We start from the raw sequence: 22,473 nt of genomic DNA, 5'->3' as shown, positions 1-22,473 counted from the left end.
TGGACAAATAGATAAGTGCCAGCCGTTATCATAATGCCCTGTGGTGTGGCTGTGTGCAGTTCTGGGCTTCCCATTTCGAAAGGGAAACTGAGGAACTAGAAGAAGGTTCAAAAGAGGGCAACCAGAGTGATCATGGGGTTAGAGCACCTTTCTTATGAAGAAAGGCCAAGCATTTAGGGCTTTTACGTTTAGGAAAAGGACAGATAAGGGTCAAACTGGACAGAGCGCGTATTGTGTGATATGAATGTGCATGTTTGTTTTTAAAAATTCAAGTAACATAGCCCCAATCCAGAGGAAGCAGAATTTAACTCTTTGCCCCTACCATGGTCTCAGTGCAGATTCTCCTCCTCTGGCAGCCCCTGGTGTCTTTCCTCTTAGAGCAGGGGTGTCCAAAGATTTTGGCAGGAGGGTCACATCATCTCTCTGACACTGTGTCGGGGGCCGGGGGGGGGAAAGAATTAATTTACATATAAAATTTGAATAAATTTACATAAGTTCACATAAATGAATATATTAAAGATGAACTTATATGAATGAATGAAGGGCTTGAAATAGCTCAAGGCCTCTAAAAGGCCTTGTACAAAGCAAGGCTGGCCTTTCCTTTTGCTGCCTCTGCTGCATCACAGACGTGAAACTGCAAGCACTGGCAGGAGCCCTCATCTCACAGCTCACGCAAGAGGTCAAACAGTTGCCATCATGCTAAGAGCAGCTGCGTTGGGCCAGTGGGGCTCCAACAAATCTCCGAAGGTCCAGAGGCTCATTGGAGACCGGGGGCTCCCTGAGGGCCGCATTGAGAGTCCTCGAGGGCCGCAAGTGGCCCCAGGGCCGGGGTTTGGGCACCCCTGTCTTAGAGCACTGAAAATAAGGAGAGCCTCCCTGGATGAGGCCAAGGGTCCACCTAGTTCAGCTTCTTTTATCTCACAGTGGTCCACCAGATGACTCTGGAATAACTCAAGGCAACAAGATACCTGTATCCTGTTGTCACGCCCTTGCATCTGGCATTCAGAGATAGGCTACCTCTGAAGCCTGGAGATTGCATATATCCAGGCTTAGCATATATGGAGGTCACCATGGCTTTATAACCTGTGATGGTGTTTTCTTCCACAAATCTTTTCAATCCCCTTCTAAAGGGATCTAGGCCAGGTGCCATCACCACATCCTGTGGTAAGGAGTTCCACAGATCAGTTTCACGTTGGGTAAAGAAATACTTCCTTTTGTCTGTTCTAACTGCCCTGCCAGAGCATTTTAGAGCAGGGGTGCTCACACTTTTTTGGCTCGAGAGCTACTTTGAAACCCAGCAAGGCCCGGAGATCTACCAGGGGGGAAGAAGCGTCTGACAGACACCCCCTTTAATGTATGGAGCCCCTGCTGGAGTCTAGTCAGTTTCGTCAGTTTCGTTGCTGCATGCCTGAAGAGCAGCTAAAGTGTCAGTTTCAGTGTCAGTTTAGTGTCAGCTAAATATGTCCTCTAGTCACTAGACGAAACTGACATATTAACAGTTTGGAGAGACAGGGCTCCGCGATCTACTCATTTTGCCTCGCGATCTACCAGTAGATCGCGATCCACATATTGAGCACCCCTGTTTTAGAGGATGTCCCCTGATTCTGATATTGTGCAAGCGGGAAAAGAACTTCCTCTGTCCATCTCATACACAATTTTATATGTCTCAACTGGGTGTCCTCTCAGGCACCTTCGTTCCAGAGCCCCAAATACGGTAGCTTTTCCTTGTAAGGAGGGGTGGCCCAGCTCGCTAATCATTTTGGTCGTTCCCTTCTGCAGCTTTTCCAGTTCCGCTCTGAGATTGGCCTGTGATGTCCCACAAGGTTTCCATCCTGTCCCCAGTTCTGCCTGATATGTGTATGTGACGCTGCTGGGATGGATGCTCAGAAGGCCTGGGCTATGAGGGTCTCTGTATGCAGATGAGATGAAGCTCTACCGCTTGGGATCTGTGTTTTGTCTGATCCCAAAGAGGCAATAGATACCTTTAATTAGTGTTTGGAGGTTAGTTTACGGGATGTACTTGGGCAAAGAAGTTGAAACTTAATCCAGGCAAGACAGAGATGTTGCTGGCTGAACCTATTCTGGACTTCTGGAGTTTTTTTCTGGATTCCCAACCCATGCATTGGGGCCAAGCAGGAGTTCTTGGGAAACTGCCTCTTTCGCCTTCTGTCAGGGAGATGCAATAACCACAAAGGGGTCTGGGGGGAGTAGCAAGCAGCTGGTAGACTGCAGTGCATGGCTGAGCGGGTTGCAAGTTGTGCAGGGCCTGCTTTGACACGTGTTGTCATTCCTGAGGCCAGGCATAAGGTCTAGCATCCTCGTTCCTCCAGTGGCCAATCAAATGCTCCGAGGAAGTCTGCAAGAAAGGTTTAAAGGCTGTAGCCCTCCTCTACTGTGGTGTCCCGTCCCATCCCCCAGAAATAGCATTCAGAGGTATACTACCTCAGGGCATGGAGGTTCCCTTCCTACCTATATTGGCTAATAACAAAAGAGGAGCCATGCAGGATCAGAGCAAAGGTTCATTTGGTCAGCATCCCACTTCCCAGGGTGGCCAAATGGATGCCTCTGGGAAGGCAGCATCCCTCCCTTGTTGTCACTTCACCCCTTCCATTCATAAACTGGTATCTGAGGCCTGCTATTCAGATTTGCCAGCACATTTGCAGTCCGATCGCCATGTTTTGGCACCGTAGGTAATCTGGGGAAGAAACAACTTGAGGACTGCACTTCGGAACCATGTATGTGTGAGCCAGAGAGAGAAGTGGAAGGGAGTTATCAGGAACCCAGCTGACAATTTTTTCCCTTGCTGCCATTCTTCCTTGGTCACAACTGCACCTGATTTTACACCCAGTGTAGTTTAGTGGAGTCAGCAAAGCAGGAGTTTGTGCAATTCGGGCCGAGACAAGAAAAGGGTCTTGTTTAGTTCCTATCCTGCGCTTTTAATCTGTTGCAAATGTATCCGGATTGAGTGCCAAATCTGGGGTTCCAGTTGCTTCTCATTTGCCGACAGTCTTGTTTAAGTCAGGTGAAGATCTTCTAGGCAAGCTCACAATAGTATTGAGGCTGAAGACCTAAGAATCAGAAGTGTAAATGGGGGAAGAAGAATCGGGGGAAAATAATTTGCAATGCTACAGGACCAAAGAAATAGGAGAGGCATTTTGGTGGTGTGTGTATAATTTCATGGTCTATCTCCCTTCATGCTGTGCATAATGTGAGAACCTGAATTGTAACCTAGGGTGTGATAATCTGTACTGTTGTGAGGGTACATGAGACTGTTGTGAGGGTAGAAATGTAGATATTAGTGTGTTTCCCTGGAAATTCTCTTACTGGGAGAAATGCTGGGTGGCATTCAGCTGAGGTGACAAGAATGAAAGTCTGCAGGAGCTGGACCACCCTGTGATCCTGCCCCAAACCCCAAAACTGGATTCTTCATGCATTAAAGAAGCCAGATCCACACCACACATTTTGCTGGTGGTGTCTCAAGCAGAGTGGGGAGTGGACATATTTCATATCTAGGATGCCTTTCCCCAATCCAAATACTTTAATAACTTAGTAAAACTATACAGGTGGCTCAAGAAAGTGAGCCCAGCCACACACACAACCATAGCTAGCAAACCTAAACATGAAGGGGAATCGTTCCTACTCAAATATGGCTGTAATCTCCCCATCCCGACTCTGATGTGCCAAGTAAAAAATATTAGAATCTGTTAACCATGAAGGCCTTTGTAGGTGGTGGTGACTGGGCTGTTTTGACATCACACAAAGACAGGGCATATCATTGGTTGAACTGCCCATGCCCTGGGTAGTGGCATGCTGGCTGAAGGACCCGAAGGTGGAAGAAGCAGGAACCCCAAAAAGGTAGTGCAGCAGGCTTCCGGGGAGCTTAGGAAGAGGGAGTGGCCCAGAGGAAGAACTCTGGGAAGTGAAGAAAATTTGGTGGGAGGGCAGGGATGAGATGCTAGAAGGCGACATTTGATCTGAAATATGGGGTCAAATGTTTGCCTTTAGGCTTGCTGGATTCTCTCTAACGTGCCTAAATGAATTGATTCTAGCCTCTTGTAATTGAGGTAATGATTAGAAGTTTCCTGTAGCAAATGTAGACGGTGGGATGCGGGTTGTCCTGATCCAAGTAGATACTTGGCGGAGGGTCTCCCTGGTCTTAGGTATGGCAGAAACTCTCTCTCGCTGCCTTCTCATTTGGTGAAACCCTTGTCTGCTTCTTGCTTCACCTGAAGCTTCCCCTCCTTTGTAACCTCAAGCGAGCCTCCTCTTTCTCTCCCCTCCTCTTTTGAGATGCTTCTGTGATGATCTTCACTGCAGGCAGAGGCCTTCCGTTAAACGTTAACACATTCAAGGAAAGTCCGTCTGCTACAGAGGAGGCTGTAGTGTTAAATTGCTCTCCCATGATATTTCCTTTCTTTCTTTTTTTAAAATCAAGGAATCGATAAGGAGAACGTGGAGCTCTCTCCGACCACGGCACACTCCAACAGCGGGAGGACTCGCCACGGCTCGGCAAGTCAAGTGCAGAAGCAGAGGAGTACCGGGAGTTTCAAGAGGCACAGCATCAAGAAGATTGTATGAAGCTCTCTCTTTTTTTATTTTGTGTTTTAAAAAAAACAACTGACACATGTACTTAACCCCCCCCCCTACAAACAGTCATCCTGCACTTAATTTTCAACCTTCCGCCCACGTTCCCACCCACTCTGTCAGCCATGGTGCCAGACGATCAACTCTTGCAACGTTGTCTGATTTTCTTTTGGATTTTCATTTTGTTTGCAAGCAGCCACCTCACCATCGCCTTCTTAAAATTCCTTCTTTTTTTTTGTTTTGCGTTTGAACTGGTAATTTGAACAGAACCTTATCCGGAGCCTGAAGGAGGGGGTGATTTGAAACTACAATCGCTGTGTCAAAAATGGAAATGATGGTCTCTCTCACTTTGCCTTCCTTTTGTTTTATTTTTAATGGCTTGTTTTATATCTACTTTTCAAGAAAAAAAAAGTGTTGATATTGAATCTTGTTTGCACATTTAGTGCTTCTGGTGGCCAATGGACTTTCTTCGCATCATTGTTTTCATCCAACCCTCTTTGGATAGATTTTTTTTTTTTAGCTGTGGACTTTCTTTTACTGGGCTTAAGGAGGCCTCCAAGCACAACAGCTGTGTACAGGAAGCTTAACCAGAGGGTGCGAGGCTTCACTTCATGAAGGTACATCTTTAGTTAATTACCCGGGCATTTCAGAGGACGGGACTGAAGGTGTCTGTCTTGATTTCCCAGAAACAAGCGTCATGTCTGCATGCAGAGGAAGGCAGCATAGGTTCTGTCACCGAATTTTGACTGCTCCATTTAAAAAACTTCATAGACCAGCAGAAGTTGCGAGGAGGAGTGAAGACCACCTGTGCGCCAACCTCAGATTGGATGGCCCTTGCAAATCTGTTCTCTTGTGCAGTTTGGGGGGGGCTATCACAGCTGTGTGGGTCGGGTGGGGGGGGTCACATGGGTCTTGCCCACTCCACCTGCCATTCTTCAGGAAGCGGCTTGTTCTCATGCAAACATTCATTCTAAAGCAGCTTTGTACCAAGCGAAGGTTGTCCAACCATGGAGGGTTGATTTTAAGAAAGCTAACGTAGCTACTCATCCATGATGTTTCCCCCCTTCCCTGACACACACATGCGCACTGCCCCATGCGATATGCATGCACCAAATAATTGCCACATTAGAGGCTGCACATAGGCATTAACTTTCAGGATTTGATGAGGTCTATTTGGCCATGCCTCTGTTGCTCAAATAGTCACAGTATGTGTTTTAGGCAACAGATGTTTTTGGTCAAGCCTGTGTTTTTCCACACGATGTTTGAGCCAAATTTTCTAATATCAGTGTAGAGACACTTTCACTCAGATTCTATCTGGTGTGAGTTTTTGTTTTTAAATGCCTTTTAATTTGCCAAGAATCTCTGCTAACAGAAGCATATTTAAGATATATACGTAATGAATTTAACAGCAAATCTAAACTGCTTCACTGTGAAAAGCCTTCACAACACAAGAGTAGCATAGGATTGCAATGAGTGGCTTACCTTTTTATCATGCTGTTTGCCCCATTCAGCTCTGGGTGGTATGCAAGGTTCTCTGCCCTCCCCCCACTTTTCTACTTTATTCTCACAACAACCCTGTAAGGAAGTTTTTGCTGAGCAACTGCCTCTCAAGGAGGCTCACCCACGGAGTTTTGTAGCTGTATGGGGTTTTGAACCCAGGTCTCCCTGGCTTTACCTCAACATCCAAACCACTATACCCCTTTTGTTCTGTGTTAAAATTAGGAGATATGTGGATATACTGCCTTTGACCATCAAGAAGTATGCAGTTTGTCTAGGTTTTTGAAGGAGGTAGAAACTGATAATTTTTTTAAGCACAGCCTGTTGGAGCCTGAAATATATCTGCTGCTGGAACTCATAATCTCACTTATATAGACAATAACCAAATATTTAGTGGCTTTAAAGGGAAAAATATGCATTTTGTTAAAACCCTTGTGACTTCAGTAAATTTAACTCCACAGCTAAATGCTCAGTAGGTGGTACACATAAGTGGTCCAGATTAATTGTGTTCATTAGCATGTAATTAGCATTTGATTTACAATGTAATATGTTTTACATATATAAAACAATTGTTTTTTATTGTACTGCTAGTGAGAAAAACTATTTTAATTTTGTTCCACTCCTGGAAAAAATGTTATGAATGCAAGCTTCATTTGCCAACAGTTTGCCAAACCAAGGAGAAGAATTTGAGGATGTGTTTTCCAAGGCAGGTGTGTCTAAGAAAGGAACTCTCTTGATCATGTAGAAATTATGGCTGAAATCAGTGTAATCTTCAAGGAAATGGAAGGATTGTTGAATCTGGGAAAAGTTTGTATGTTAAAATCTTTAAGTTGCTTCCATTCCTGTGAGTGACGGAAAGACCGAATCTTGTCCAACAACACGCTTATGGTGGGATTTCTCCTGTGTTCACAACTATATGCTCTTGCACCAAATCAGAGTGGAAGAAGCTTCTGGAAACAGCACAAGATGTTGCCCTTGAGAGGCCCACTGCATCAGCAACTTCCATTGTGCCATGTGGACACTGCAACCCCCTGCCAGCCCAGCTTCAAGTGCTTTGGAGACGTACAGGGAGCAGCAGATGGTGCCCTTGGGATCTGCATTTAGACAAGCTAACTGAACTCTTTGGATCTCCAAAGACAGCCTTGAACAGAATCCTTTGTCCTCCATACATTTATCCATGCCACACAGCAAACGGTTCTCAGCAGCTAGCATGAGCTAGAGCCAGTTGAATGGCACATGCCAGAGGTGACTGCTTGGTACAAGGGAATGCCTTTGGACTACCATTTTACTATCAGGCCAGCCTGACATGTCTTATGGAAGCTGTCACTTGACTCATGCCCCTGCTCTTGACAGTGATGGTTGCACAACCACCATATATGCTTATAATAAATGTGCATGCACAAAACATGGCAGCCCCATGAACAGCCGAGAAAGGCAGGGAGGAAAATGAAAGGGGAAGCGAAGTCAAATGGGACTGATGGAGACTGTGGCCTGTCGATTGAGATTAGGAGGCATCTAGAGGGCTTGACCAAGTGAGCCCCAAATGTTTTTTTGCAAAGAGAGCCATCTTCCCTCTCCAGCCAACCTAAACCTTCCTGATTTTCAAATTGGTCCTGTATTATGTAGCAGTTCACTTTAGAAGTTTAGCTGAAGTTCTTTTGTTTTGCAGAGGAGTAGCTGTGCTAATCTGTTGAAGAGGGAATCTGGTGGTCTGATTAATCGTGGCATCACCACAGATATAAGATGTGTTACCGGCTGATGGATGCTGTACACTTCTGACAACTGAGAATAACACGTCTTGCATGTGGCAAAGTAGGCTCTAGTCCGCGAAAACCAACGTCACAATTAGTCTTGGTGTTTGAAGTCCTGCAGGACTATTTTGTTGTATTTGCAATCTGTTTGGGTTAGTATTGAACTCGGGAAACCGCCTTTTGTGATCCTCGGACCATCAGTATTATGAACACTGACTGGCAGAGGCTGGCCAGAATTTCAGAGAGTGGACTTTCCCAGCCTACCTGCCATTCCTACCTTGGGCCATTTGTGTGCAGTGCAGGTACTCCTATCAGTGTGCTACAGTCCAACCCCCTGTTCGTAGCCACTCATAGGTGAAAGCCACAGGCAAGTGACCAGATTCCACGCTTGATGATAGTAGATCAGCCTCGTCAGTGTTCTCAGTTATCAGAAGTGCATTTCTTCAAAGAAGCCAAGCTTGCCTGTGATGGAAATTTATCCTTGTGACAACTCTGAGACCCACCAGCAAGCCAGTCAAACGGCAAAAAGTTAGCAGGGTTTCATGGCAACAAAGATTTTAAAGTTTCTACTGAAGCGTTGGTGCCGACATGACCCTTTCTGGGCAGAGGTATCAAACTGGATATAGAAGTTGAAATTCCTAAATCCTGTTCCTCGTGTGAGGAAGTGCATGCAGAGATCAAGAGAGCTGTATGGCCTTTTTCACAGAAACAGATACATTTTGGTCAGTGCCTTAAATGTTGCTTTCTTCTGCCTGGTGCAAAAGCATTTTCGGTTGACAGCCACAGCTGAGTTCCCCTTTTTTTTTTCCTTTCACTTGGTGGTGTAGCTGGAGGGGGGGCGGAGCACTAGAGCTGGCAAGCAGCCCATCCCATCGGAGCCATTCCCGGCAGGGGGAACAAAACGGAGCCATACGGCTCCGTTTTGCTCCCCCTGCCGGGAATGGCTCCGAAGGGACGGGCTGCTTGCCCGCTCTGGGTGCTCCGCCCCCCTCCAGCTACGCCACCACTTTCACTCCCTGTTCTTTTCTCTTTACGCATCTTCCTGCTACACAGGTTGGTGGGTAATTCAGTGCCATTGCTTTCAAAGATCACTTTCTCCATTTGGCGTTTTAAGCTATGGAAGTGTTTTCCTAAAGCACTCCTGCATCTCAGAACAGCAGATCCAGGGAGAAGGGGTCACACGCTTGCCTGCTCCTGAGGGAGGCCTGGATCCTGCTGAGCTACTCGCAGGTTTGCGGTATCCACGTGCCTTTGTATGGAGGTAGATCCATGAAAAAATAAATATTTGCTTGTTTAGGCCATATTTCCGTGTCTTCAAACATATCATGAAAAATAGTCCTCAACCAGAAACTTTGGAGATTTAACTATCAGCAAGCATAGGCAGAGGACTAGAAACCTGAGGATTTTTTTTTAATCTGAAGTTTAAATTCCGGTGAATTGCAACATCACATGTCAAGTAATTTTGTCCTGCAGGGTAGGGTTTCATAGCCCATAAACATACAAATTTGACACTCCTCGTTTCCTAGCCTGGTCTCCATGTGCACTATTAAGTACTGTAATGATTTAACATTGCATTGTTTAGTTTTTTCTCACTTTATTTCTTTATTTTTTGTTCATTTTAAACTTAAACAAGGATGTGCTTTCCTTATGCATAAAACTCTCTATTAATTCCACACTATGTGTTCTGCTTCTAATGAACATGGTTTTTTATCCCCAAAACCAAGAAATATTTCAAAGCCGATCTGTTATGACAGTGCATTTGGGAATAAGAGCGTTGGGTGCTCTTTCCCTGATAGATTTGTGGGAGTTTAGAATGTCTCCCTTTTGGCCTTTTCAGCCACACTAGATGCTGTTCCAGAACCACCATTCAGAGCGCGATACCATAGTCCTTCGAGACCGAAGGTTGCCAACAAGAGAATGTCTCCCCACCCCACCCCATCCTTAAGAACAGCCTCACTGGATCAGGCCATAGGCCTATCTAGTCCAGCTTCCTGTATCTCACAGCGGCCCACCAAATGCCCCAGGGAGCACACCAGATAACAAGAGACCTCATCCTGGTGCCCTCCCTTGCATCTGGCATTCTGACATAACCCATTTCTAAAATCAGGAGGTTGCACATACACATCATGGCTTGTAACCCATAATGGATTTTTCCTCCAGAAACTAGTCCATTCCCCTTTTAAAGGCGTCCAGGCCAGATGCCGTCACCACATCCTGCGGCAAGGAGTTCCACAGACCAACCACACGCTGAGTAAAGAAATATTTTCTTTGTCCTAACTCTCCCAACACTCAATTTTAGCAGATGTCCCCTGGTTCTGGTGTTATGTGAGAGTGTAAAGAGCATCTCCCTATCCACTCGGTCCATCCCCTGCATAATTTTGTATGTCTCAATCATGTCCCCCCTCAGGCGTCTCTTTTCTAGGCTGAAGAGGCCCAAACGCCATAGCCTTTTCTCATTTTCCTTCTTTTTTAGGAATTTTATTTTTCCAGATGTATTAAAGCATGTCTTAATGTTATGCAAGAGACTTGCGTGGTGATCCTATACAAACGTACAAGGGAGTAAGCCCCACTGAATACAGTGTGGCTTACATCAAAGCAAACCTGCCTAGGATTGCACCACACAGGGCCTATGAGAGGGGTTGCAGGGGGTAAACTGTGTCCGGGCCAAGGGTCAAAAAGGGGCCCCAAGAGCCAAAGTTGGGGAGCCAGAAATTCCCTAGGATCTTATATTTTCCTATCTCACCAGGGCCTGTGTGGGGAGTGCAGAGGATACATCGTACCTAGGCCTGGCGTCAAAAAGGGGAGGGGAGCCGGAAATTTCCTGGGATCTCAGAAAAGGTTTGCATATATTGTGTGCAACATATACATTTGCACATTTTGTGTACGCCTACATAGATTTATATATTGCAATCCATAGAAATTAAGATCCGACAGAGAAGGGAAGGGGCCCAAAAGGAGCTTTGTACCCCTGATAAAATTCTTCTCAGATGCCCTGGCACCGCACACCACAAAAGTCACTTTTAGCATCAGCCACTCCTTTTTTTTAAAGCTGTATACTCACCCTGTAAATAGTTTTGTGTAAAATTTGACAGAAAAAAGTATATTTACTACACTGTAAATACATGTGACAATATATTGTATTATTTTGCTTTTTTGTAAAGCAGTTAGTTGCTGTACATGTATAACATACCGGCATTTGATTATCTTTAGTGTTTAGTAACTGTTAATGTACTACTTATTTTCTTCCCTTGCTGTTGCGTTCTGTCATTTAAAGGAAGCAATGCTGTGTACTATAAACTTAACACCGTGTATTATAAACTTACTCCCTCCAAGTGGGGACTTTGAAGGTTTTTTTTCCTCTTCTCCTTAGTCTATAATCCTGTTAATAATTGTAAGTGCTTGTGCAGGTGCTGGGTAAGGACCCTGCAGGTTTGCACACTCTTGGTTGGTAATTGGAGGTATATATATAAATATATATATATATTATATATATATATTAAAAAATAAAATAAACCTGTAGAGATCATGGTTTCAAATAATTGTTGTTTACCGCCCACTTTCCTTCATGTATGTACTTCCCTTTTTTTGAAGTAAAAACTGTAAATTCAACCTGCTTTTTGAGTCGCTTGGGATGTTTATTTCCTCATTAACCTTCTGTGATGTTTGTTCTATTCCCTGCACTTAATTTGGTCTGCTGCACCAATAACAGTGTCCCCCCTGGGGCAGCTTTGGAGGGGAGGATCCATTTTGCCAGGACCAAAATGGACGCAGAGGGAACAGGGACCCACTTTTTAAAACAACATTCTATCAGGACCCACCTAGGTTTATGAGACTGTAAAAAAAAGGAGATCTAGAAAGAAATTATTTATTTATTTACAAGTAATAATAACCAGGAAAAAAGATACTCAAACATTCATCTCCCTATTTGTATGCATGCTTGCATACTGGAGGAGCTGGGCATATTGGCAGGGCAATTAGCAGCTATCGTACAAACTGCAGGAGCTCAGCTCTTTGCAGTGCAATTAGCAGCTGATTTTTTTTAATAGCCTCATAGCTTGAGGCAATTAGCTACCTGATCTTTCCATCACACTGTTTTCGTTGGAGGCTGTGTGGGACCCACCAGAAATCAGGTCGCCACCCACCAGTGGGTCCCCACTGTTTGGGAACCACTGATCTGTGCTGTTCTGAGATCTTTGGGAGAAGGATGGGATAAAAATTGTAATAGCAAGTGCTCTGCGTTCAACCCACACAGGGCTGAGTCCTTGGACACACTGTTTGATCCTGTTCCAAAGAGTCAGTACTGTTTTTTCGCCTTGCTGACTTCAAAAGCGAGCCCAAGACGAATTGCTTTTGAAGACCTCTCTTCCTAAGAACTTCTTACCACTAGTCCACCCTGTCTGAGATCGCCAAAGAGATTTATCTCTCTTGGTTCGCCTAGTTTATTTGATGCTCCTGTGTTGGGTGAATATACGGGGGGGGGGGAAGCTTCATCCTTTATTTCATCTTTCAAAACGTGCAGGCTTGTACAACAATCTCGGGCTCTCGTAAATGGCATCTTTCCATCCTGCCTCATTGGTTACACCCTTCAGGTTTTTTTCAGTTAGTAATCTTTGGTCACAACTCCTGCTTTGAAAGGCAAACTGTTGCCTGTTCCACCAGGACACAATAGAAGACGCAGTCCACTATTGTCTTCCCCGGGGCATGGTTTCCTGGGCTGGCTAGTCAGCTAAACCAGCAGAGAGCCAGTCAAGGCAGCAGAGCTGGGGAGCATCCACACTAACAAACTGGCCTGTTTTGAACACAAACAACTCAGGGCTGCTTGTCCCCTTTCTCAACTAAGCTGAGTTTTAAAAGGTGGGACTCAGGAGAGGCTTCTCAGGAGCTCTTTTTGGAGTATTACTGCCACCTTGGGGCAACGTGAAGCAACAAAAAGCTGGCTTTCAAGCAGTGCTTGAGGAGACTTGGTTGGTTGCCATCGCTCACCTCTTCTGCTGTGCTGAAAATGGAGACGTGGTGAGGCTGAATGACACCCACAGCATCTGGCCAAGCAATGGGACAGTTATCTGCAAGATGAAGTCTGGATGAAAATTCAGACAGTGTCACAACAGGTTGGAGATGACAGAGCTAGTCTGGAGTCTCAGGGGAAGCCACTGCCAGTTGGTGATGTTCCTGCTAATGGCTCAACTTTGGGTAGTTGATCCACCACCAATCAGTTGTACAACAATGTCTCCACTGAGCACTTCCACAGAAGGTCCAAATGAGCATCTGGTGACTTCGACCTGCTCAGAGCCATGGCAATCCCTACAGGTAGGGTGGGCTGAGACATGGTGACTGGCCTAAGGTCAACCAGATAGCTTCGTGACTGAGTAGCAGCATGAACCTGGGTCTCCGATTCTTTGCCCAGTGCTCTTAATGGCTGCACCATATTTGTTTTCACCAGTGTGGTGCTTGTGATTCTTTCACGAAGAGATTGCAGGGATGAAACCTAGGCCCTTCTGCGTGTAAAGCAGCTGCTCTGCCACTGAGCTGTGCTCCTGTCCCAAAAATAATTTGTGCTAACAAAAAGATTAAGCTGCCTTGTACTTAATTGGACCATTTGTCCATCTAGCTTAGTGGTTCTCAAACTTTTTAGCACTGGGACCCACTTTTTTGTCAGAACCTGCCAGAAGTGATGTCATTAACCTGGAAGTGATGTCGTGGCTGGAAGTTACATCATCAAGTAGGAAAATTATTAACACCCCCATACGACAAAATCAAATCAATTTAAGTAAGTAAATTAAAAGTTTTACAAGTATAAGTTTAAAAAATTATTTAAATAAAGAAAACTCCTAAGCAAGCAGTTGCTGATTTGTTTAAGAAAAATTCCCCAAACATCCCAGACTGCAATCCTATCCACACTTACCTGGGAGTAAACCCCATTGACTATCATTGTTCAAAGCACATACACAGTAGTCTGTAAAAAGTACATTTCTGTAACGTTTCCCCAAATGCATACTACGGGAGCATCAAGTCTAATAGATTAAAAATAAAATACGTATTGAAATGAATGAGGACCCCCCTGAAATTGCCTCGTAACCCACCTAGTGGGTCCCGACCCACCGTTTAAGAAATAGTGATCTAGCTAATATTGCCTGTGCTCATTATCAGGAACAATCCAGGGAGATCATTTTTGCTGGAAATGGGGCCTGGGGTCTCTGCATGCAGACATCTGTCTACCACTGAACTATGGGCCCTTCTTAAGGAGCAAATGTGCAGAGCATTACACTAGATCAGATCCTTGAGGCTTCTGCCCAATAATTCAGTTGACTGCAACTCTCCAAGGTCTTGGGCAGGAACTTTTCCCAGTCCTGCTTCCTGAGTCTTTTTGAATTAGAGATGCCTGCCAACAACTGAACTTGGGGTGTTATGGCTCAGTCATGTCGTGAGAATGGGTGATGGCCAGATACCAAAGGATCTCCTCTATGGAGAACTCGTGCAGGGAAAGCGCCCTACAGGTAGACCACAGCTGCAATACAAGGACATCTGCAAGAGGGATCTGAAGGCCTTAGGAGTGGACCTCAACAGGTGGGAAACCCTGGCCTCTGAGCGGCCCGCTTGGAGGCAGGCTGTGCAGCATGGCCTCTCCCAGTTTGAAGAGCCACTTGACCAACAGACTGCAGCAAAGAGGCAAAGAAGGCAGGCCCATAGCCAGGGAGACAGACCAGGGACAGGCTGCACTTGCTCCCAGTGTGGAAGGGATTGTCACTCCCGAATCGGCCTTTTCAGCCACACTAGACGCTGTTCCAGAACCACCATTCAGAGCGCGATACCAGAGTCTTTTGAGACTGAAGGGTTGCCAACTGTAACTGTAATGCCTATAGAGATTCTCCTGATGACTGAAAGCTTGGTAATAGGACAATTGCGGAGTTTCCCTTAAATAGGTGTTGGTCTTTTTATTAAAAACTCTCTGAGGATAAGAATTGCAAACCTGAAGCTCCCTCTGCTGGCTCCCAAGAGTCCATTCTCACTTTACCCAGCAGGTGGATGAGTATCCCAGTAAATGCTAAGTCATAGGTGGCGGTGTGGGTCTGTTAGAAAACAAATCCACTGTCTACAGTGGGGTAATGCTTTATTAGGATCAACCAAAACTACCTATAAAATGGTGACTTTCCAAGAATTTTTTATCAGAGAGATGGTAAGCAACAGACTCCCTCATTTTCCATTTTTTTGAAAGATGAAGTTGGGAAGTTAATTCAGTCCAGTCTCCAGCACTAAGTAATTTGGTTCCTTCCAAAGTAGTTCTTGAGACTGATCTTAAATAACTTCATATATATGATAGTGGAGTAGGCAGAAAGTAGATCTGGGTCTCCTGATTAGTCCCTGGGAGACCTGCTATAGATCAGAGTTTTCTCCCAGTAGTTTGGCAATAGCAAAGATTAATTATGGCCCAAGCCTATGGGCACACCGCACCATCAGAGCTTGTGTTCTCCTGGCATAGCATGCTTTGCGGTGGTTGCGAAAGGTGACGTGAGACTGGGCAGCTGCTGCAAGTGGCAAGTAGCCATTTGCCAAAGGCCTACAAAGGAGCCCCAGCACCAGTAAGTTGACCTGGGGGCTGGTGAAGGGGTGGATGGAACAGGGCGGAAAGGGGGAGGAATGAGACCAGGGCCAGGATGAGGCTGTGTTGAGGCTGGGTGGAATCGGTGGCAGTGGCACAGCTGATATCCTGTCCCTCTTCATGGTCTCGATCTGCTTTCCCAAGTCCACTTGGACTTGCACCAGCAAAACTGCTAGCACTGTTCCAAGCAGACCCATTTAGGCAGTGGATGCCTACCCCCGGGCAAGGGAACATCTATTCCCTTGCCTAGTGGAAACCTTTGGGACTACCCCACCCCGCCACAGGATGCAGCATGCACTCCAGTGGCACAGCTGCATCGGCAAGTGGGGTTTGGATACGACTGGGCTATCAGGCCGCTGGAGCAAAATGGTCATGCGGACGGGGGACGACCAAAAGCGGAATTTAGAATGAAAAGGCTGTGAGCTCAGCGCTGGCTGTAGAATCACATTCCTGTGCTGATCATGTGCTCTGGGGCAGGCCCAAACTTGCCACGAAGTGACCTGGAACAGTCACATGGAGCAGCACCCTTGGAGAGCCCCAAGCCCATCTCTCCACTGCCCTTTCCACTCTTCTGCTCTGTTGGGTACCCGAATCCTCTTCCAACTTACTCGGACCAAGTGGGAAAAAGATTGCTGCAGCCACCTTCCCCCTTCAGTGCTGCTATAGGGAGAAGGGGGAAAATTGCTACTGGAGAAGAAAAAGGGAGAAAAAAAACTGCTGTATCCGCAGATTCCCCTCTCCCCATTCCCTCCCATGTAGAGAGGGAGATACGATTTGGAGCCCACTCCCCTTCCTCGACTTGCAACAGCCTCCCTGCTCTGTGCCACTTCCGTTTGCAGTGAACCCAAGCAGGAGATGCTGAGTTGCCAGCATGCGCTGCTCCCATTCATTTCAAACAGAAGCCGTGCAGAGCAGGGCGGCTGTTTTTCTGCACTCGTCCTTCAGTCAAGGGAAAGGGGGGCGTTTGCCCAACCATTCGCCCCCTCACCCAAGGGGGGGGCGTGCACATGCCCAGAGCAGAGTTTGGAGGGATTCAGGCTGCTTGGAGGCACATGCCACCCCTGCTGTGTGGGCATGCCACATTGACCGCTGCGGGTCTGCATGGGTACCTCCTCCTCCCTCTCTATCTCAAAGGCCAATGTGACTTACTCCTCGGCAGGATGGTCACTGCTTGGAAGAAAGCCAGGGTGCAAAAGGTTGGAGAAGAAGGAATGTTCCTGCCCATTCACTAACCACCAAGCCCTTTTGTTAAATGGGCTGGTTGTGTAAGTGCTTTGCATGCGGGCCCAGAGGCCCAGAACATGGCTCGGCTCCAGGGCACCCAAGCACCAGCCCTGTACAGTGTCAGAAAGCAAATTAGATCCCGAAAGCCTGAAGTCTGCCCACCTTTCTGTTAGGCCATCTCTAGTTAGGTTCTGATAGGTCTTTAACGATGCCCGCAGACACCCCCTCATCGCAAAATTTGTGGCATCAACCTGCACCAGGGTATAAATCTCTTAAGAATGGCGATGAGCATCCCTAAGTAAATTGTCTTCAAAAAAAGGGCTGCAGTTGGCCAATGCTGACACTCCCCACCTCTGCTGTCTCAACTGGCTCTCTGTAGGTTTAGCTGACTAGCCAGGCTGGGAAACCAAGCCCTGGGGAAGAGAGTGATGTGCTGTATCTTCTGCTGTGACCTGTTTGAACAAGCAATGGGGTTTGTCTTTCAAAAGGGAAGGTGAGATTGAAGGTTGCTGAGTGAAAAACCTGAAGGGTGTGCCGACGAGGCAGGATGGAAAGATGCCGTGTGTGTGTGTGTGTGAGGGGGGTTGAAGAAGGTTGCGCACTTTGAAAGATGAAATAAGGAGCAAAGCTTCCTTCCTCTATGTTCATCCAGCACTGAAGCATCAGACAAACTGGGTGAGCCAAAGAAGATAAAACCCTTTGGCAATCTCAGACAGGGCCAACCAGTGGTAAGATGGAGTTCTTATGAAGAGAGGGGAGAGGTTTTTCAAAAGCAATTAATCTTGGGCTTGCTTTTGAAGTCAGCATGGCACAGAGCACTCCTGACTCTTTGGAACTGGATCAAATGGTGCCTCTGAGGTCTCAGTAGTCCCACCCCTGAATATGGAGAGATAGTTATTGCATTTATATACCAAAAAGCTCAGGACACCAGACGTGGCTCTTCCCCTCTGTGAGATATTTGCTGGAAATCTTAAGAGCAACCCAAGGCTATGCGCAGAAACACAAAGCTGGGTTCCTAGCCTGGCATTCTACTGAATAACACGGGGTGCAATCCTAACCCACTTTCCAGCACTGGCATAGCTGTGCCAGTGGGGTATGTGCTGCATCCCACAGTTGGGGGGCAGTCATGGGGGCCTCCTCAAGGTAGGGCAATGCTTGTTCCCTTACCTCGAAGTTGCATTGCCCTTATGTCGGTGCTGGAAAGTGGGTTAGGATTGCACCCACAGTATGCAAAATGGTGAGTTTCACAGCTGAGCGGGCATTTGAATTCTGGTTTTCGCCATCATGGTGCAACACTCGAAGGACACCAAACTGGGCGCTGAATGGTGTTGACAGTTTGCTGGATGGCAGTGCTCCCGTTTCTACATTCTTGGCTGTGCCTTGGACATGGTCTGTGTTAAATGTGTGGGATCGCAAGAGGCCCACTCGGATGCCCTCGTTTCTCACACTGTACAATATAATTGGGCATGGCTGTTGTATCTCAAAAATAATGACATTCAAAGTTCCTTCCTTCCATCTCTGGCGCTATGAGTCCTTCCTACTTGGTCCACCCTAAGCTCCTGCTTCCCTTCCCTTGACAAGTTCACTTCGTTAAGGCCATTACCTTCTGAACACTGGCTTCCCTGCTCATGTAGAAGATTCATCCCCCAAGGCTGTTGGCAGTTGCAAAGCTTCAGTCATGTATTGGTGAAATAGAGGATTAACTCGGATTTTTTTCCAATTCCTAAAATGGTCAAGGTACGCCACCAGTTTTTTGACAATTGACAAGGCACACTGTGCTGCCAATGGGGGGCTCATATCCCCCAATGGCCCTACTAATAAATGACCCTCTCTCAAATTCCCGTAGCACACCTGGGGACCATTTGAGGCACACCAAGGTGGTTGAAAATGGCTCTCTAAGTGAACACAATACTCAAAGCATTGTGTCGGGGGGGGGGGGGATGGCCACCACTGAGAGGCTGTCACACAGAGGAGGTGTATGCCTCTTTTCCAATTTTAAACAGAAGGAAGGAAGGAGCCACTATTCTGTTGCGGTACAGGTAACTGTTGTAAACACAGGGGGGGGGGGGTTTGTGGTGCTTAGAGGTCTTGGTTTATGAACCCTAAAGCCCTCAAGGCCCCTCTGCTCAGTAGTACTTACTGCCAAAATAACAAACCACTGAAATCTTTGTAGAGGTTTGCCTCTGCCTTAAGTGTAACCACTTTTGGGAACAAAGTTCAGTTGAATCCCAGCACTGTGCCACCATGTCATAAAAATAGGCGGGTTTGGGAGCTTAGGGTTCTTGGTTTTCGAACCCTAAAGCCCTCAAGGCCCCTCTGCTCAGTATTACCACCACCACACTGTACATGCCAGTGCCTCAGTCCAGGGACACTGAGACCCTCTAGGCTTAATTCTGTTCCTTGCAGGCACTGAGCTCTTTCTCCAATTAAAGCCTCAGTCCTCAAGTTACTAGACCTCAATGAGCACTTGGTAGCTTGCTGAATGGCTAGGCAGGATTCTGAACCTTTGTCCCCAACAGACAATGAAACAACTTAGTAAAAGAGATTTTAGTTTATTAAGTACATAAGGTTACACACTCTACGTAAGTCAGCAAATGCTAGAGGCATAAACATCTAGGAAACATATCAGCAATAAAATAACAAAGCTAGCTGGCTCACCTCTATTAATACCTATCTCTCACCTGGGTCAGTTACTCTTGCAGATCTCTTAGCTCCAGGGCTACCTATGAGGCCAGGTGCCCATGATGGACAATGGAGCTCACATGCGTGCAGGATGTTGCACCCAAAACTCTGTCCAAGAAGAAACCCCCCCACACACACACACACCCCCGGCACTCATTATTATTTCTTATGCTAATAGTACTGAGGTGACTTCATACTTATTAGACTGTCCAATCAGAACCCCTGAGGAACAGAAGTTGGCCTGGTTGCTAACCCCTCATAGTTCTTACCCCTCCCAGCTGGAGATCCACAGCTGCACTCAATCACCCTTGACAAGGCGCCTTTCTGTCTGCTTAGGTGCTAAACATTCCAATGGGTTGTAATTTTTGTTATCTGTCCTTCCTGGCCAGCAAAGGAGAGACAACAAATCCTTTTGTTTATTTACTCACATTCCTGCAGCTGGGAACTGCTAGCAACTTCTCAGTTACACTGTCTTAGTTTGGTTCAGGCTTCACATGCCAACCTAGGCCTAACATGTACTTATTCATGACAGTAACCTTAAGAGGGGGTTCATTGGATGGCACTTTGCCATGGGCCCCTCAACCCCAGAAATGCTATAGTCCATGCAGAGTGCATTTCCTCCACTGTCTCTATAGCCACACACCCCATATGTCTATTACCTCTTTCACTACAGAAATAGTAGGCTGAAGCATCAATCAGTCCACATCCTCCAAGACCTGTAAACAGAAAATATTTGAATAAGGCCTGCTCAGGTGCTAGAAACCAGCCTACGCTAGCTCCAAGCATGGTAGCTCCCAACAACAAAATCCGTCTCAATAGGCTGGAATACTGGGATGCAGGAACAAAAATACTGGGAATACTGGCACAACGAAGTATGGACTAGAGTGGGGCTACTCTCGTCCATACTTCGTTTGTGCCATGGGGGTCCAGACCAGGGATTTGTCTTGTGGACCCCAGCAATTAAGTGCCAGTCCTGTTCGTGGCATGAGCCATTGCAAACAATGGCGTGGAAATTCCGTCATCTCCCCCAAACCACACTGGAAAGTGTTAGTCAGGGCTTCAAGCCAACCTACACAGAGACACTGGCTAGCAGCAAAACGTATCCTAAGATATCTGAAGCAAACTATAGATATGTCTTTATACCTATAGCCAAAGGAGGACCTAAAGCTCACAGCATATGTTGATGCGCGCATTGCCTTAGATACGGAGACAAGGAAATCTACCTCAGGTATAACGCTATTCCTAGCAGGATCCTTAATTGGATGGAAGACAGTGAAACAAAGACATGTATCACTGTCAACCTGTGAATCTGAATTTGCTGCGCTAAGTTTGATGTGCTCTGAACTTGTATGGTACAAACAATTAATGTTAGATCTCGGCATACAAATGCCAAAGCCCATAACTGTAATGGAAGACAATCAGGCAGTCATCCAAATGGCATCAGCTCCTGGTGTCCGAGGGAGATCAAAACACACTGACGTGCGCTTCCAGAACGTGAAGCGATTCCAGAATGTGTGTGCGATGGTCTAATTACCCTGACATATTGTGAATCTAGCCAGAACGTGGCGGATGCACTGACAAAAGTGCAAAGTGTAACCGTTGGTTGGTTGGCAACCTTCAGTCTTGAAAGACTATGGTATAAGCCTACAGCACCCGGTATTCCCAGGCGGTCTCCCATCCAAGTACTAACCGGCCCTGACCCTACTTAGCTTCCAAGACCAGATGAGATCAGGCATGTGCAGGGTATGGAAAACTGTAAGGCGCTTGGATTGAGGGTATGAGGAATAAGTGAATGTCAACTTACCCTGAACCAAGGAGGAGAAAGTTAGCTCTCTGTTCATGCAAAGCCAGAGACAAAGCTAACAAGTTGGTTCATGGAAAGTTGCAGGCAGCTGAGTCCCACTGAGACAGCAGAATTACACTGCACCTGTGCCTGCCACACCCTGGTTAACTGAGCAGACTCTGATTGGGGGCTCAGACTACTTAAGCCTCAGTCTGCAGCTCCACCAGTGCAGTAGGTGAAAACTGTGATACTGCTGCTGGAGACTTTGACGATTAGATAGCTGTGTATGTATATGTTGTTACTGACCTTGGACTGACTGACTGTGTTTTGTGGATACTCATTTGGATAAGGTACTGCTGGACTGCTTTACTCTACGTGTATGACCTGGACTGTTTTGACTACTCTGTGTAACTCCTTGCTCAAATATACAACAGCAAATTCAAAGACTCTGCTGTTTTTGTGCACCCTGCACTACACTGGGACACACCTGAGGTTTTGATCCAGTAGGGCTGTTCTTATGAGGTTCCTATTCAATCCTTGACAGAAAGAAATTGGATTCAGAGGAAATTCAGTTCTCTCCCCCCAAACCACATTGAGTGGGACTTGCTTCCAAATAAACATGCCTCAGATCAGGTCTCAAAAATGCTAATTGTAGTTCCTTGGATGAAGTGGAAAATAGAAATAAAGAAGCGGCACAGATAGATAGCTTTCAGAGTGGAAGCTTTGATACAGTGCATGTTTACTCAGAAATATGTTCTACTACAGTGAACCCTTGACTCAAAATGGAGAACATAATAACAGCCCCACTGGATCAGGCCATAGGCCCATCTAGTCCAGCTTCCTGTATCTCACAGCAGCCCACCAAATGCCCCAGGGAGCACACCAGATAACAAGAGACCTCATCCTGGTGCCCTCCCTTGCATCTGGCATTCTGACATAGCCCATTTCTAAAATCAGGAGGTTGCACATACACATCATGGCTTGTAACCCATAATGGATTTTTCCTCCAGAAACTTGTCCAATCCTTTTAAAGGTGTCTAGGCCAGATGCCATCACCACATCCTGTGGCAAGAAGTTCCACAGACCAACCATACACTGAGTAAAGAAATATTTTCTTTTGTCTGTCCTAACTCTCCCAACACTCAATTTTAGTGGATGTCCCCTGGTTCTGGTGTTATGTGAGAGTGTAAAGAGCACCTCTCTATCCACTCTGTCCATCCCCTGCATAATTTTGTATGTCACAATCATATCCCCCCTCAGGTGCCTCTTTTCTAGGCTGAAGAGGCCCAAACGCTGTAGCCTTTCTTCATAAGGAAGGTGACCCAGCCCAGTAATCATCTTAGTTGCTCTCTTTT

The 22,473-nt window shown here is 46.3% G+C and overlaps 1 protein-coding gene across 4 annotated transcripts in view; it reads left to right on the top strand.

Annotated features, from left to right (window-relative positions):
* Positions 1-8,650, top strand: part of NF1 (neurofibromin 1) — a 177,285-nt gene extending 168,635 nt beyond the window's left edge. For all 4 annotated transcript variants that reach the window (XM_066634972.1, XM_066634973.1, XM_066634971.1 and 1 more), the window contains one exon: positions 4,436-8,650. In XM_066634972.1, the coding sequence (XP_066491069.1) occupies positions 4,436-4,578 (143 nt within the window). In that variant the 3' untranslated portion in view covers positions 4,579-8,650. The remainder of the gene's footprint in view (positions 1-4,435) is intronic.
* The last annotated feature ends 13,823 nt before the right edge of the window (positions 8,651-22,473 follow it).

Source organism: Tiliqua scincoides, chromosome 8 (assembly GCF_035046505.1).
Source record: "Tiliqua scincoides isolate rTilSci1 chromosome 8, rTilSci1.hap2, whole genome shotgun sequence".
Classification (NCBI taxonomy): Eukaryota; Metazoa; Chordata; class Lepidosauria; order Squamata; family Scincidae; genus Tiliqua; species Tiliqua scincoides.
This window is presented reverse-complemented; position numbering and strand designations above follow the sequence as displayed.